Consider the following 17502-nt stretch of genomic DNA (forward strand, 5'->3'; position numbering starts at 1 on the left):
TACAGTGGGATCACTAATCACGCACACGCCAGTCAGTCCGGGCATGTGCATAACACATTATATCTCCCCCAGAATGTGTACAGAGACCTATTAAAACCATTGGAGTGCATTGCAGTCACAGACACACCTTTGGCTGCAATGCAGGAATGAAGGTGAGCATGGACCTAGTCAGGCTATCTGGCTAAGGCAGATTAGTAAAAACCTGGCAGGGACTTCATTTCTGGGAGGAGGTCACAGGAGGCAGTAGGGCAGCCTCCTCCCTCCAACCCAGGTTTTCCAGTGGCTCTTGCCACAGGTCCTTTAAAACCCATGCACTAAGGATTAGTGTTGTTCTATGTTGGAACCTGCTAGGAGCACAGCAGGAAACCTAAGTAGGATTGAGGGTGGCTGAACCCCTGCCTGGGAACCCTCTGCACCTGTCAGGCTCTGAGCGGCCGGCATGGCCGTTGCCCGCGGCAAACATTGTGTATGGACTTTGTTAACCCGGCTGCGAACCGGAGGACTTTCTGTTAACCCGTGAGTTGCTGAAATAAAAGCGGTTTATGTTGGACTTGCTTGGGTCACTGCCTCAGTTACTGCAAGGTGTGAACACCGCCGCCGTACACAACCTAGGACAGTGGTTCTTAACCTTGTTTGAGGTACCGAACCCACCAGTTTCAAATGCACATTCACCGAACCCTTCTTTAGTGATAAATCAAATATGATTTTTTTCCAAATTCAAGACATAGGTATATGTTTTTTTACTGGTACACAAAATGAACCATGCATGAACATCACCTTGATCAAAGAACAAAACCAACACAGTGCATGAACTCACAACAAATTACATACCTGCAAATCAGTGTGACTTCTGCTGTTGTTTTTGAGAGACCAGTTCAGATATGCGTGGCTTCACCTTGGCAAGTGCTACTCTCATGTCATTTTCACAGCAAAGTCTGTTCCTTTTCTTTGTTTTTACGTCCAGCATCCTCAAAAAGGATTATTCGCAGAGATATGTTGTAACAAATGGTATAAAAAATTCCAGGGCTTTCTTAGCAATAATTGGGTACTTTTCCAACTGTCGACACCAAAACGTTGAGTGTTGTTGTTCTGAAGAGTCGAAAATGAACCTGGCTCTGCTGAATTTCAATGATTTCGTCGGGGTATTCATAATTGACATCTGCTGTCTCAACAGCGAACGTGAACGGCTGTCTCACCCATGCTGGATATGACTCTCTTGTAGGGAAATATCCGTTGATAGACTTTGCAAGCTCATCTAAGTGCGTGGCAATTGTTTGCTTCAGTTCCATGGATACAGAAATGTCTCCGATTCCAGACACATCTTCGATCTTACTTACACAGTCGTCCAGAAGGGGAAAGTTTGCGAAGTTATTGTTCTCTGTTCGTCGTTTCCATAACGGTAGTTTTTTTTTAAAAGCCTTGAGGTTTTCTTCTGCTTCCATGATGTTGACTCCACCACCCTGCATCTGCTGATTGAGATGATTTAGAGCTGCAAATATATTAGCCATGTACCCTAAAATGAGAATGAACTCATGATTTTTGAAGCAATCTGCATGACAATGTTGGTGCGCTTGCAAAAACAGGGCTAATTCCACACGCATTGCAAAAACACGATTCAGCACCTGTCCCCCGGATAACCACCGAACATTAGAAAAGGTACAGGAGTACCTCAAATTCAGAGCCTATTTCTTTACACAGCTCACTGAAGATGCGGTGCCTCAGAGCACTATTTCACACATAGTTCACACATTTCACTACAGTTTTTAATACTTCTGCCATTTTTGGAGGCAAGGTTTTTGTTGCCAACGGATGCCTGTGCAGAATACAATGCGTAACAATGATGTGTGGTGCATCGGCTTTTACTAGCGCACCAAAACCAGACTTTCTTCCCAGCATGACTGGAGCTCCGTCCATACAAACTGCAGAAACCATATACCATGAAAGATTGTTGTCTCTGAGGAAGTCATCCACAAGCTTCTTCACATCGGCTGCCTTAGTTGTTGTTGTAAGAGGCTTACAAAATAAAAACTCTTCTTTTATCATGTTGTCTTTCACATAGCGCACGAAAACAGCAAGCTGGCTTAGATTAGAAACGTCTGTGGTCTTGTCGAGTTGAAGGCTAAATTTTGCCGGACTTGAAATTACATCTGCGACTACTTGAGCCAAGATGTCTTTACTCATGCACTCTATTCTGTCACTGATGGTGTCATTTGAAAGAGAAATTTGGGATAATTTACCTTCGGCCGCTGTGCCGAGTATCAGATTCGCCATCTGCAGTGAGGATCGGTTTGTTCACGGGTACAAATCCAAGAGAAGGCAGAGTGGCCCTTTCATCGAATCTGGCTCTTTTCACCTTGAATTCAGCAAGCGTTGTTTTCTTGTATTCCCCATCTCCATGCAGCTTCAAGAAGTGTTCCTTCAGTTTTGCCGGTGCGAGACTAGAGTTGCTCAACTTGGCATTGCAAATCATGCAGATAGGACGCTGACTCCCATCACGTTCCGTGATACATGTGAATCCATGTTGTACATATTCGTCTGACCACTTTCTTTTTTTGCTCGACATAGTTAGTATGGATTAAAATATTAAGAAAGAAACCACACAACGTACGACTATGACAGTCACACGGTGACTACTGAGCACACTAAATTCCCAGCAGTACTGATTGGCCAATTAATGTAACGTGATCATCTGCAGCAAGTGATGGCCAAGCGGGGCGTGTCATCACGAATTTACTTAATGAGTCGGGTGTGTCTTGACTTCCGTGACGGAGGCTCCGCCAAACCCCTGAGACCGACTCACCGAACCCCTAGGGTTCGATAGAACCCCGGTTAAGAACCACTGAATTACACATTTTGTTATATATGTTTATTTCCTTTGCGTGTATTGGAACAACACAAGAAAACATAGAAAAAAAAAAGCAAATTGAACATAATTTCACACAAAACCACATAAAATAGGTCGGACAAAATTGTTGACACCTTACATACATAGTTACATAGTTTATAAGGCCGAAAAAAGACAAGCGTCCATCCAGTTCAGCCTATTTCTTGTGCACTGCAGCTATTCTGCAGCGTTGATCCAGGGGAAGGCAAAAAAAAAACATGCGGTATAGGCCAATTTACATAATTGAGGAAAAATTCACTTCCCGACACCAATCTGGCAGTCAGATTAAATCCCTGGATTAATTAACTATCACTAAGCATAAGATGTAATTTTATTGTTCTCAAGAAAGGCATCCAGGCCTCTCTTGAACTCATTAAGTGAGTTGGACATCACCACTTCCTCTCCCAGAGAGTTCCAGAGTCTCACGGCTCTGACCGTAAACAATCCCCTTCTATGCTGGTGCAGGAACCTCCTTTCCTCCAGACGCATAGTGTGCCCCCTCGTCTTTGTCACCATCCTTGGTATAAACAGGTCATGGGAGAGATCTCTGTACTGCCCCCTGATGTATTTATAGATGTTTATGAGGTCTCCCCTAAGCCTTCTCTTTTCCAACGTAAATAGGCCTAATTTTGACAACCTCTCTGGGTATTCTAGTCCCTCCATTCCCTTAGTCGTCCTCCTTTGTACCCTCTCTAGCTCCAATATGTCTTTCCTGAGCACCGGAGCCCAGAACTGTGCACAATATTCTAAGTGCGGGCTTACCAGCGCTTTATACAGAGGAAGAACAATGTTCTCATCATATGCCCCTATTACTCTTCTGATGCATGCCATGACTCTATTTGCCTTCGCAGCTGCTGCCTGACACTGGGCACTCCAATTTAATTTGCTATTAACCAAGACGCCCAGGTCCTTCTCCATGTCAGATTTCCCCAACGGTTTCCCATTTAATATGTATGGGTGACTGCTGTTTTTCTTTCCCATGTGCATGACCTTAAATTTATCGGCATTGAACCCCATTTGCCATTTTTTGGCTCAACTCCCCAATTTATCTAAATCCTCCTGTAGCTGTGCCCTATCCTCATCTGTATTAACTACTTTACAAAGTTTAGTATCATCTGCAAATATTGCTATTTTACTATGCAACCCTTCCACTAGATCATTAATATATTAAATAATATAGGGCCCAAGACAGACCCTTGAGGCACCCCGCTAGTAACTCTGACACACCCTGAGCTTACGCCATTGATAACCACCCTCTGCTTTCTATCACTCAGCCAGCTATTTACCCACTTGCACACATTATCCCCCAGACCAAGCATTCTCATTTTATATACCAACCTTTTGTGTGGCACGGTATCAAACGCTTTGGAGAAGTCAAGGTATACAACATCCACAGACTCTCCCCGGTCCAGCTGTGAGCTCACCTCCTCGTAGAAGGCGATCAGGTTTGTTTGGCAGGAGCGATCCCTCATGAATCCATGTTAATATGGAGTTAGACAGTTATTATCATTAAGATATTCTACAATAGCATCTCTAAGAAATCTTTCAAACAATTTACCCACAACAGACATTAAGCTGACTGGTCTATAGTTCCCAGGGTCACTTTTAGACCCCTTTTTGAATATTGGTACCACATTTGCTTGGCGCCAGTCTAGTGGGACAGTCCCTGTCCATAAAGAGTGCTTGAATATAAGATACAGCGGTCTGTCTATCACATTACTTAATTCTTTTAGTACCCGGGGGTGTATGCCATCTGGGCCTGGTGACTTGTCTATTTTGATATTATTTAGGCGTTTCTGAACTTCCTCCTGGGTTAGGTGGGTGATATTTAGCGGAGGGTTTACTTTATCACTCTGCATTTCCTCCGATAAATTGTTTTCTTTTGTGAAAACAGTGGAGAAGCTATTGAGTAGGTTAACTTTACCCTCATCGCCCTCTATGATTTTACCCAGGTTATTTTTCAATGGGCCAACTCCATCAGTTTTAATCCTTTTACTGTTTATATAGTTAAAGAACAGTTTGGGATTCGTTTTACTTTCCTTGGCAATTAGTCTCTCTGTCTCCTCTTTTGCTTTACTTATTTGTTTCTTACAGATTTTGTTTTTTTCCCTATAAGATATTAGCGCTTCCTCGCTGCCTTCTTGTTTAAGTTTACCGAAAGCCCTTTTTTTGTTTTTCATTGCCCTCTTGACTTCCTTATTTAGCCACATTGGCTTCCTCCTATTCCAAGCCCTTTTATTCCCATAAGGTACGTACCTTCTACAGTGAGTATGTAGGACTGTTTTGAAAATTTACCATTTTCTATCCGTGCTCCCATTACTGAAGATACTATCCCAGTCTATAAGATGAAGGGCATATCTTAGCTGATCAAACTTTGCCCTCCTGAAGTTCAGTGTTTTTGTGACTCCCTTGCTGGGCACCCTACTGAAGCACATGTGGAATTGTATAATGTTGCGGTCACTATTTCCCAGGTGCCCCCCGACCTGCACCGTAGTTATTCTGTCTGGCCTGTTAGTTAATATTAAGTCTAAAAGGGTTGTTCCTCTAGTTGGTTCCTGCACAAGTTGTGACAAATAATTGTCTCTATATAAGAAACCTCCCCGTCGGGGAATCGAACCCCGGTCTCCTGCGTGACAGGCGAGGATACTCACCACTATACTAACGAGGATTTGGCCTTGCCAAAAATGTGGGTAAACAACTTTGTTTCAAGCATGTGAAGCTTGTTCAAACGCAACTGTGGCAAGTAACAGGTGTGGGCAATATGAAAATCACAACTAAAACCATATAAAAAAGGGAGAAGTTGATTCAATCTTTGCATTGTGTGCATATGCGTGGCACACTAAGCATGGAGAAAACAGAAAAAGGAGAACTGTCTGAGGACTTGAGAACCAAAATTGTTGAAAAATATCAATAATTTCAAAGTTATAAGTCCATCTTTAGAGATCCGGATGTTCCTCTGTCCAAGGTGAGCAACATAATCAATAAATTTACAACACATACAGTCAAATATGGTGGAGCTTCAAAAATGTTTTTGGGTTGTTTTGCTGCCTTTGGTCAGGTACCTTGACTGTGTGCAAGGCATCATGAAATCTGAAGATTAGCAAAGGATTTTGGGTCACAATGTAGTGCCTAGTGTCAGAAAGCTGGGTTTGCATGCTAGGTCATGGGTCTTCCAGCATGACAATGACCCAGAAAATGGATGGAAACAAAGTGCTGGACAGTTCTGACTAGCAATGAATCCAGATCTAAATCCCATTGAACACCTGTGGAGAGATCTTAAAATTGCTGTTTGGAGAAAAACATTAACATTTGAAAGTCCTCAGTGGTTGATACAATCTTTTCAGTTAGCCATTAGTCAGTAAGCTTTCGAGACTACTCAGATCTTTTCAGTAGACATAGTATAATACAAAATCTGAAGAGTCACATATTTATACACAACAGGGCACAGGAATAATGCAATAGATAAGACAAGTGACGTGAAGCAGAACTATCAGTATGGGAGAGGAAGAAGCAGTTGTGGCCGTAAAAACGTTTGGCCACGAGTAGATCTATTCTTTTTTTCTTTTATTGTGTGGCGATGAAAATTTATTCTTGTTTTAAGTTTTTGCCCTGTCTCCACTACATACAGACTCCCAGTTGGACATTTGGTACATATAATTAAGTTCATTGTGATGCAGCTGAAAGTACCTGGGATCTTGTGGTCCTGATGTGAGTTGGGAATCTTTATCTTGTACATGGTCATTATAAATGGACGGGTTTTACATTTACAGTTGGTGCCGGTGAATTTTATAAGTTTCATAACAAAGGTGAAACTATCCTACCAGTCAGTTTGCTTTCCCTCCAAGTACCTTTTAATTCTAACAATGTTAGGTTTCTGGGAGATTATACTTGTTCCTTTTATTTTTCGTTCACCTTAGCTTGCCTTCTTTGCCCTATATGAATGTGTTTTTGTTTCTCACTCAGAGTTTTCGTATTTTACTTCATACTTTCCTTTCCCCTTGTTGAGAGTGTGCTGAAGCCTCCCCTCTGGTTCCTCAGGAGGTACTCCTCAATGACTTATTAGGTAGTTAGGTGTGCGGTGGTGTTTTTAGTTGTGCAGCTAGGGCCTTTCTAGTCTCTACAGAGACTAGTTGGGTGTAGTTGCGGCATTCTCCCCTGTGTGGGTTCTCTGGTGCTTATAAAGATCCGATTTCTGGTTAAAACATTTCCCACATTCTGAACATGAAAATGGCATCTCCCCTGTGTGAGTTCTCTGATGTTTGATAAGACTTGATTTCTCTGTAAAACATTTCCCACATTCTGAACAGGAAAATGGCTTCTCTCCTGTGTGAGTTCTCTGATGTTTATAAAGATATGATTTGTGTCCAAAACATTTTCCACAATCTGAGCATGAAAAAGGCATCTCCTCTGTATGGGTTCTCTGGTGCTTAAGAAAACTAGATTTCTGGTTAAAACATTTTCCACATTCTGAACATGGAAAAGGCTTCTCCCCTGTGTGAGTTCTCTGATGTATAATAAGATTTGATTTCTGGTTAAAACATTTTCCACATTCTGAACACGGAAAAGGCTTCTCCCCTGTGTGAGTTCTCTTATGGTTGATAAGATTTGTTTTCTCTGTAAAACATTTCCCACATTCTGAACAGGAAAATGGCTTCTCTCCTGTGTGAGTTCTCTGATGCTTGATAAGAGTTGATTTCTCTGTAAAACATTTCCCACATTCTGAACAGGAAAATGGCTTCTCTCCTGTGTGAGTTCTCTGATGGTTGATAAGAGCTGATTTCACTGTAAAACATTTCCCACATTCTGAACAGGAAAATGGCTTCTCTTCTGTGTGGTTTCTCTGGTGCTTATGAAAACTAGATTTCTGGTTAAAACATTTTCCACATTCTGAACATGGAAAAGGCTTCTCCCCTGTGTGAGTTCTCTGATGTATAATAAGATTTGATTTATGGTTAAAACATTTTCCACATTCTGAACACGGAAAAGGCTTCTCCCCTGTGTGAGTTCTCTTATGGTTGATAAGATTTGTTTTCTCTGTAAAACATTTCCCACATTCTGAACAGGAAAATGGCTTCTCTCCTGTGTGAGTTCTCTGATGCTTGATAAGAGTTGATTTCTCTGTAAAACATTTCCCACATTCTGAACAGGAAAATGGCTTCTCTCCTGTGTGAGTTCTCTGATGGTTGATAAGAGCTGATTTCACTGTAAAACATTTCCCACATTCTGAACAGGAAAATGGCTTCTCTTCTGTGTGGTTTCTCTGGTGCTTATGAAAACTAGATTTCTGGTTAAAACATTTTCCACATTCTGAACATGGAAAAGGCTTCTCCCCTGTGTGAGTTCTCTGATATATAATAAGATTTGATTTATGGTTAAAACATTTTCCACATTCTGAACACGGAAAAGGCTTCTCCCCTGTGTGAGTTCTCTTATGTATATTAAGATATGATTTCTGTACAAAACATTTCCCACATTCTGAACAGGAAAATGGCTTCTCTCCTGTGTGAGTTCGCTGGTGACGAACAAGATCTGATTTCTGATTAAAACATTTCCCACACTTGGAACAAGAAAATCTATTCTTTGCTGTGTGAATTTTTTCAGGTTTAAGAAAAGACTTTTTGGGAGGAAAACTATTTCTATATTCTGACCGTGAAAATGGCTTCTTTGCATTAGGAGCAGTTCGTTTTTTAGTGCTTATTTTGTGACTTTGATTTTCCTTAATAATCGGTAATGAATCAGATGACAGGACCTTTTGCAAAGGATCAGATGACAGATCTTTGCTGTGAAGGGATGATGGTAAATCTGGAGAAATGTCATTCACTTCAATTGTATCCTGTTGGATCTGAAAATTATCTGATTTAAAAATTGAAGATATCAGCTGTCCCTCTGATCTCCTGGTACAGACATCTGCCAAGAATAAAACCAATTATTATTTTTTAATAAAAATCCTTGAATTTTATATTTTTGAACATTTCTACTTAAACTGTCCATAAAAAAAGGCAAGTTATATAAAAAAAAAATCACTTATTCACCAGGACGATGACTGTCTAATAGAAAACCTCATCGGATGAACCAGTAGAGCGAGGTGTTCAACTGTTTTTTCATTCTGCCTCCCTAATATGGAATAAAAAGCCACCAAACAATGTTATGTAGGCAAAAATAATACCAATAAAAACTTCTACTCATCTCACAAATAACAAGTCCCCACTCAGGTCCATCATCGGTCAGTGGAAAAACAGAGGTTTCCACATTATTAGTGGCTCAAAGGCTCTTGAAGAGCAACATGGCTTCCATAAACCAATCCAGCAATATCCACTCTCCCAAAGTCAGATCTCCCCCTCGCTTCTGAGCCTTGCAGTGTGCCCAAACCACATTTAGCCTCCATGTATTTGGCATTACTATAGTGAGAAGAACCCACTTAATTTACGGTGTGTGTCCCCTGGAGCACAATCTGGGCACTATGTGTTGGGTAATAAAATGATATATTTGCAATTTTCACTCTCCATCATCCACTGCGTGCTAATTTCTGGAAAGTGGCTGTGGAGTCAAAATAGTCACTACTCCTATAGATTAATTCACTGAGGGTTATAATATCCAAAATGGAGTCACTTTATGGGGATTTCTACTGCTCTGGTTTTCTGCAATTTTGTTATATTAGGGCTTCTGCAAATGGTATGTCCCATCTCCTGTGGGATCTGCTCCTGCGACGTCAGCTTCTGTCACCAGACGCCTTATTCATTCTGCAGGCGGCGCTGGTGATGGAAGAGACGTCAGAACCAGAAGCCCTGAAAGGCGCAGGCTCTTCGCAGCCACTATGATTAGGGTCACTGGGACCAGTAGTACCATCCAGTCTGGCAGTATGGGTGTGTGTGTTGTCCAGCTGGAGTAATCTGCTCCCTGCTTCAGTTAACTGGAGAGCACCACACCCTACTAAAGCTGGAAGCATATTGCCGGAAGCTGCCAGATACAGCCTTGTTCTCCTCTGGTTCTGTCCTCTGTGCTCAGCTCCCGGCTTGTGTATTTTTCTCCTGTTGTGACCTCGGCCCGTTTACTGACTACTCTTGTGTCTTCTGATTTTGTATGTTCTCTGCCCTCCTGGTTCTGACCCGGCTACCTGACTATTCTTCTTCCCTTCTCACTCCACAGAACAGCAGGTAACACCGTGGCCCAAGCCTAGGGGTCTCTGTGTTAGTCCAGATCCATGTAGAGGGGTTAAAGGGTGATGAGCAAAGTAATTTGTGAAATATGTAAACGGGGTAGATAAGGCAAGCCTGTTTGTGGTAGTCATCTTTTGAGCTTCCAGGTGACCAAGACCAGTTCCCCCAATGCATTGTGTCTGCAAACTATTCCAGCAAGATCTGCATTCCTAATAGCTAAATGGCGCTCCTTCCCTTCTTAACCTGCCATGTGCCCAGACAGTAGTGTACTACCGTATATAGGGTACTGTCAGATTGAAAAGTTGGAAAATAATTTGTAAGGTTCATTTGTTTCCTATTATCCTTTGTGAAGAATTCCAGAGTTATCACCACATAAAGTGACACATGTCAGATTTGAAAAATGGCCCTGATTAGGAACACAAAACTGGCTGCAGGAAGGGGTTAAATCAGAGGATTACTGAAGTCAAAAACTGTGACTATAGACAATAACACATCTACTGAAATGATCAAACTCGACTGTCTTCATGAGAGAAAAATGAGTAACTAGTGGTGAAACCTCTCTGGGGTAATTAGAGTATGGGCTCGGTGGCTCTTAGCAATCTAAACTATCATAAGGGACAATATTTTCAGTCAGATGAGATTCAAGAAGAAATATTAGATGTTCAAAGAGAACTTTTTATAATAGTGCAGAGCTGAGGTGTCTTAAATTTAGATCTTGGGCATTTGGAAGACGTAATGGAGATCTTTTTGAAAGACTACCAGGGAGTTACAGAGTCACATAAGTGAGGCCGGCCGATCCCACCACAATGAAACTATCATAGAGAATGAACCTGTAAAAAAAAGAAAGAATATAAAAACATGTAACATCCCCAACAACAACGTATGTATGAGGGGAGAAATCCAACACTAAACTGGAGTCACACTCATTTATGGTGGACCATTGGAGCAACTATGAGTCCTGAGCAGAAGAGTAGAGAAAGTATTAGTGCCCCGATTTCAGGAGAGATTGTGCAGTAATCTGAATTCCTTAGGATCGAAAACATAATGGAATTTATGACGTGGAGTGAATCCATGAAACCAGGGCTGGAGCCAACACATCTTCTGCAGGCGTAAATAAATGTATATTACAGCCATGAGCCACGCACAGCTTAGAGATATATCATGGCACAGGTGTAATGTTTTCTGTATAGTTTATCACAATCCTGTTTGAAGTTAGTTGGTTTGATAAGAAATTTAAAAGTCAGGATAAAGGGAAACTCTGTTGTTATTGTACAGAAATTCACACTTGGCCCTCACTGCACATTTAATGTTGTCGATCATAAAAGTGAAGTTCGGCCAGAAAGACTGGGCCTGGTCTTGTAGGGACCATATGAGCACATTCAGCAGCACAGAAGGGAGAGAAGGGAGATTCATCCAATAAGATATCAGGGATCTAGGAAGGAACAGCATCATTACCCTCCGCTTTCTCTTACAGGCCCATCAGAATTTTTCTTCAAGCGATTTTCTAACTTGTCAGCACATTCTACGTAAACTGTCATTTGGCTTTGTAGCTTACAGATTTGGGCAGGTAACGGACAGTGTCTTCTAATCCCAGGGGCAGAGGCGTACATAGGAATCATGAGGCCCCATAGCAGAAGTTCTAATTGGGCCCCCCCCCCGCAAAAAAAAAAAAGTAAATAATTGTCAGGGTCACAGAAGAGAAGATCTCACAACTTTCCAGCCTTTATATAGTAATTTTCCTCCTGCTGAAGTCCTAGATCCCTCTTTCATTGCCCCATAAAATGTGATGCCAACAAAAGTGCCCCCCCCCCCCTAAACACAGTATGATACCCCCATGGTGCATTCCTCATTAGCCTCTACATGCACAGTATAATGACCCTACTGTCAGGGCTGTGGAGTTGGAACCCATTTTGGTGGAGTCTGAGTTGGTATAAAATGGACCGACTCCGACTCCTAAAATATATAATAAATTGGGTGCAGTAGTTCAATACAGTTTGTGGGGAATATTTTTTCATAAGAATTTGGGAAAGTTCTGAAATGTCCTATAAATGTCTGTCCTATTCCTGATCTAAGAGTCTAGACTTTTAGCTGAGAAGAATCAGTGCTACAGTAAATTTATCACTTAAACATGAGCCGTGTATGAGGGAGTCGGAGTTGGATTCGATGTCATGGAAATTGAGGAGTCGGAGGTTTAGCTTACCGACTCCACAGCCCTGCTTACTATACCCCACCTCAACTGCCAGGACAAAGTATGGTGAGCCCAACACACAGGGGTGGATTAAGTGTAGCAAGGGCCCCGGGCAGTTTAGAAGGCGTGCCCCCCCCCCCCCACACACACACACACACACCTGATGTGTCACATGATCCCCTGAGATAGATCATGTGAGAGTTCACGTGAAATTAATTTGGCAGAATATTAATTATAATAATTTTTTTTAGGCTGTGTGCCCACTATGCATTTTTTTAAGCGTTTCCGCAGCGGCAATTCCACTGCAGAAACGCTTAAAAAACGCTTGGTAGAAGGTCTGCCATGTTCCCCAATGATAATCCGCATGTGCTGTGCACATGCTGCGGAAATTTCCACTGCGAATTATCATTGCGGAAAAATCCGCAGCACTACCAATTATTTTGTGGAAGTGCTGCGTTTTCGCCACCATTGATTGCATTGGAACGCATGGAATCCGCATCACTGCATCTGTAGATGCACATTCCATGCATTTCAATGTGCGGATGGTACCCGGGTTTGGAGAAGAGGAGACTCTCCTCCGGACCTGGATACCATAGAACCTGTAAAAAAAGAATAAAATAAACATTAAATATTATACTTACCTTCTGATGGCCCGCGGTGTCTTTATCCGATGCGTCCTGGCTTGCCAGCAGCTCGCGATGGTCTGAAAACCTGCCGTGACGTAATTTAGTCATGTGATGGGTCACGCGACCGCTGACGTCGGCAGGCCATCAGAAGGTATATTTATTTTTTATTTTTTTACCATTCTTTTACGGTCACACTATATAAATCCATGCCGGTTGCTGGTTGCATGGATTTATATAGTGTGACCAAGTTGTCAAGCACTTTCCAAGTGATGCTAAAATCGCTTGGAAAGCGCTTGTCAACCCGCATGCAGAAATGCATGTGAAGAAAGCTTCACATCCGCATGTCTTTGGCAGGAAAAAAAGCATGTAAAATTCTCATGCGTTTTTTTCTGCCAGGGAGATGCAGAAACGCTCAAAAAAAATCCAGAGCATTTCTGCATCGTGGGCACATAGCCTTACATTAATTGTATGACTTAATATTGAGCACACGTAGTCATCTATACACAGCAGTAGGCCGCACGGTGCCATCTATACACAGCAGGAGGCCGCACGGTGCCATCTATACACAGCAGGAGGCCGCACGTAGCCATCTATACACAGCAGGAGGCCGCACGTAGCCATCTATACACAGCAGGAGGCCGCACGGTGCCATCAATACACAGCAGGAGGCCGTACGTAGCCATCTATACACAGCAGGAGGCCGCACGGTGCCATCAATACACAGCAGGAGGCCGCACGTAGTCTTCTATACACAGCAGGAGCCGCAAGGTGACATCTATACACAGCAGGAGGCCGCACGTAGCCATCTATACACAGCAGGAGGCCGCACGTAGCCATCTATACACAGCGGGAGGCCGCACGGTGCTATCTATACACAGCGGGAGGCCGCACGTAGCCATCCATACACAGCGGGAGGCCGCACGTAGCAATCTATACACAGCGGGAGGCCGCACGTAGCAATCTATACACAGCAGGAGGCCGCACGTAGCCATCTATACACAGCAGGAGGCCACACACAGCCATCTATACACAGCAGGAGGCCGCACGGTGCCATCTATACACAGCAGGAGGCCGCACGGTGCCATCAATACACAGCAGGAGGCCGCACGGTGCCATCAATACACAGCGGGAGGCCGCACGTAGTCTTCTATACACAGCGGGAGGCTGCACGGTGCCATCTATACACAGCAGGAGGCCGCATGGTGCCATCTATACACAGCAGGAGGCCGCAAGGTGCCATCTATACACAGCAGGAGGCCGCACGTAGCCATCTATACACAGCAGGAGGCCGCACGTAGCCATCTATACACAGCAGGAGGCCACACACAGCCATCTATACACAGCGGGAGGCCGCACGGTGCCATCTATACACAGCAGGAGGCCGCACGTAGCCATCAATGCACAGCAGGAGGCCGCACGGCGCCATCTATACACAGCAGGAGGCCGCACGAAGCCATCTATACACAACCGGAGGCTGCACGGCGCCATCTATACACAGCGGGAGGCCGCACGGTGCCATCTATACACAGCAAGAGGCCGCAAGGCGCCATCTATACACAGCGGGAGGCCGCACGGCGCCCCCCCAGAGACAGCGGGAGGCCGCACGCAGTCACGCACACACACAAACCTAAACAGACATATACACGCATAAACACATTTGAAACACAAAAATACATATAAACAGACATCACACAATATCTGCCTACACACTCACTCACACACTCACTCAAACACACACACACACACTCCCGGCTCGGCTCCAGTCCTCCAGCTCCTCTCCGGTGGTAAGTAGCAGTGCAGGGCGTGCACTGCGTGACGTCACAGCTAGGAGACACAGCGGCGCACAGGGCAATGTCTCCTAGTTGTGACGCGGCCGGGCCAGCACAGGGTCCCCACTCCATCGGGGTGTCTCTCCTGCACCCCCCGCTCTGCTGTTTGATTGCCGCCGCCGCCCGCGGCGGGGAAGACACAAGCACAATTAAAGGTGCAGTGTCGCCCCTGCCATCATTATCATTACTACAAGACACAGCCGTACAGTGCGCGGCCATGCCTGAACACAGTGCCGGCAGGCGGTGGCGGCAAACAAACAGCGGCGCGGGGTGTACAGAAGGGGAGCGACTGCTATGGGGCCCCCCGGCTCACGGGCCCCATAGCAGTCGCGTGGTCTGCCGCCATTGGCGGTACACCACTGCCCAGGGGGAGGTGGATCCTCCAGGTTGTAAGTTCCATAGAAAAGGGCTTTCACAATTTCACAAAGTAATTTGAACATTTTCGGACAGAGGAGAATGTTGTGGTCAAGCTGCAAAATGGTGATCCACGATTGTGATACGGCCAGACTACACCACTGATAAAACAGCCACAGCCAGTGACTTAGAAGAATCTGTGACTTCTCTGCATTTAGTGGTTACTACTCACCTGGGTAGTCATATGTAGGAATCTCTTCTTTACACCGCTCATCACCCCTCACATATGTCTCTGTAGTATGGGTCTGATCTTCACTCTGGAACAAATATTATAAAAGTCAGATGGAGAAGTCACATCTATGATCAGCTCTAATCCCGTCATCTCCACCGTTCTCATTACACAAATATAAATACTGGTGGATAAAGCAAGACTGAACACAAGACCTTCACAGCCATCTACACATCATAGGGGAGATCTCATGACACCTTCTCTCCATCTACCTGATGATCCTGAGGAACATTGGGGTCTTCTTGTTTACAGTCCTGTGGAAGAAGAGGACGGTGACATCTCTCTGGTGTTGTCCTCTTACTGGATCGATCTGGAGGAAACACATACTGGGACTGAATTAATTATTTTCATACAGATAATTGTAGGCCGTGTGTATTTAGTCTTGTCTATTACCTGATGATGTGAGGGGCTGGGGAGTCTCCATCATGACGTCCCTGTACAGAACTTTGTGTCCTTCTAAATACTCCCACTCCTCCATGGAGAAATAGATGACGACATCCTGACACCTTATAGGAACCTGACACATACAATGATACAGTCATCCCCCCGATCCCTTCATAGTGTTACTGTATAATGTCCCCGCATTCCCAGCAGTGGCACCTCTCCAGTCAGCAGCTCAATCATCTTGTAGGTGAGTTCTAGGATCTTCTGGTCATTGATGTCCTCATGCATCAGGGGTTGAGGAGGAGGCCCCGTGATTGGGCTCAGGGGTCTTCCCCATCCCTCAGACACAAGGGCCTGACAGCGCTCACTAGAGGTCTTCTTCACTACTGTGTAATCCTGGTTATGGAGACACATTAATAAATCTCACTACAGACATTTCCAGAGTCCTCACCTCTCCAGTTTTGTCCATCTGTTATTCCCATAGATAAGAATGATGTAATGTGACGCCATTAGAATCTCTCACCTCTCCAGTAAGCCGGAAGAGGATCTCTAGGGTGAGGTGTAATATCCTCTCCGCCATCTTGTCTCTATCCATATCCATCTTTGATGGATAAATCAGGAAAATATTCTTATATAGAAGATCTCCACTGAGAGGATCCGGTGTTGTAGGTACCTGAATGACGAGAAGATGAGCTGATGGAACATCATAAAAATCCTGTTGGTATAATACAACTATTGGAGATAATGAGGGGAAACATATAAGGAGATTTATTATTTTACAGTATTTAGTTTTTTCTTTACATCTAGTAATAATACCTTTATATTTTAGGCCACAGACAACAAGCAATTTCTTCCTCGGAGTCTGCAGCTGAATACGTTTCTCATAGACTTATCTTCCATAAAGCTAATTCTCGTCTCATTTTCCGATACTGGAATTGGCATTAGCAATACTGCAGGAGATATTCATTACACGTGACATGAGAAATAACTACATGAGGAAACAACTTCTACTACGGCTCTAAAAACATATTTAGCCACAAACCGTCACTGAACATGACGCACCCCCTGGGCCGTGGGGTACTCGGTGCCGGACCGGTAGATGTTGGGGGTTGTAGTCACAGTGGCGGTGACCCGGTCCATGACCCAGGGTGGTCAATCCAAGGAGAATTTATATATAGGTTTTATAAAGAGTCCGACTACGCCACCTGTGGAATGCGGCTAAAGGGGGGCCGCTGCTGCGGAACAGTCCTCTGAAGCTAGTGGTTTTGCAGCAAGGATAGTGTGACTCCCCACAGGAAGAGTTAGCTTCAGGGCAGAGTGTGGATGCTGGTGGTTGTGCAGGGTGTTGAAGTGCAATAATAACCACAGAGTCAGTATAGTGCAGTCCCAGGGTCTTTACTCACGGTTGTTGCAGTTCAAGTTACAGGCGCCAATGTACTGGACCTCGTCGTCCTGTGCTTACTCAGAGTGGGGCTCGGTCCACCCTCAGATATTTCCAGAGCATTTATCAGGACCCCTTTCTGTGTGCCTTCCTCAGTCGTCTTCCTGCGCTGGCTCTCACCCTCCTGCCCTACGTCTCACAGTCAGTGTCCCAAGCCGGTAGCCTCGGGTCTTGGCGGGCGACCTGCAGTCCTCTGGGCCCTATGTAGCTACCTTTTCTGGTTTGTTAACTGTGGTTGTGGGCAACTGCACCTTAAAAGTACAGACGCCTCCGGTTTCTAGTTGAGCCTTGTAGTTCTCCACTAGTTAAGGGGCCGGTCCCCTCTGCGGCTTGATCCTTCCACGTTCCTG

The 17502-nt window shown here is 44.3% G+C and overlaps 3 protein-coding genes and 1 non-coding gene across 7 annotated transcripts in view; 1 reads left to right on the top strand and 3 right to left on the bottom strand.

Annotated features, from left to right (window-relative positions):
- The window catches only part of LOC141178587 (uncharacterized), a 648943-nt gene that overhangs the window by 390698 nt on the left and 240743 nt on the right, over positions 1–17502 (top strand). The window lies entirely within an intron of this gene.
- The window catches only part of LOC141178583 (uncharacterized), a 234059-nt gene that overhangs the window by 149856 nt on the left and 66701 nt on the right, over positions 1–17502 (bottom strand). The window lies entirely within an intron of this gene.
- The window catches only part of LOC141178582 (uncharacterized), a 33569-nt gene continuing 18918 nt past the window's right edge, over positions 2852–17502 (bottom strand). Inside the window, exons 2-7 of the mRNA XM_073660458.1 lie at positions 16235–16384; positions 15928–16107; positions 15721–15844; positions 15540–15637; positions 15271–15355; positions 2852–8791 (exon numbers count right to left, since the gene is read on the bottom strand). Coding sequence (XP_073516559.1) covers positions 7011–8791; positions 15271–15355; positions 15540–15637; positions 15721–15844; positions 15928–16107; positions 16235–16312 — 2346 coding nt within the window. The 5' untranslated portion in view covers positions 16313–16384 and the 3' untranslated portion in view covers positions 2852–7010. The remainder of the gene's footprint in view (positions 8792–15270; positions 15356–15539; positions 15638–15720; positions 15845–15927; positions 16108–16234; positions 16385–17502) is intronic.
- TRNAD-GUC (transfer RNA aspartic acid (anticodon GUC)) lies at positions 5481–5552 on the bottom strand. Its single transcript has one exon. It is a non-coding gene; the product is annotated as a tRNA-Asp (tRNA).

Source organism: Phyllobates terribilis, unplaced genomic scaffold (genome assembly GCF_046119375.1).
Source record: "Phyllobates terribilis strain yellow unplaced genomic scaffold, ASM4611937v1 Scaffold_29__1_contigs__length_15306474, whole genome shotgun sequence".
Classification (NCBI taxonomy): domain Eukaryota; kingdom Metazoa; phylum Chordata; class Amphibia; order Anura; family Dendrobatidae; genus Phyllobates; species Phyllobates terribilis.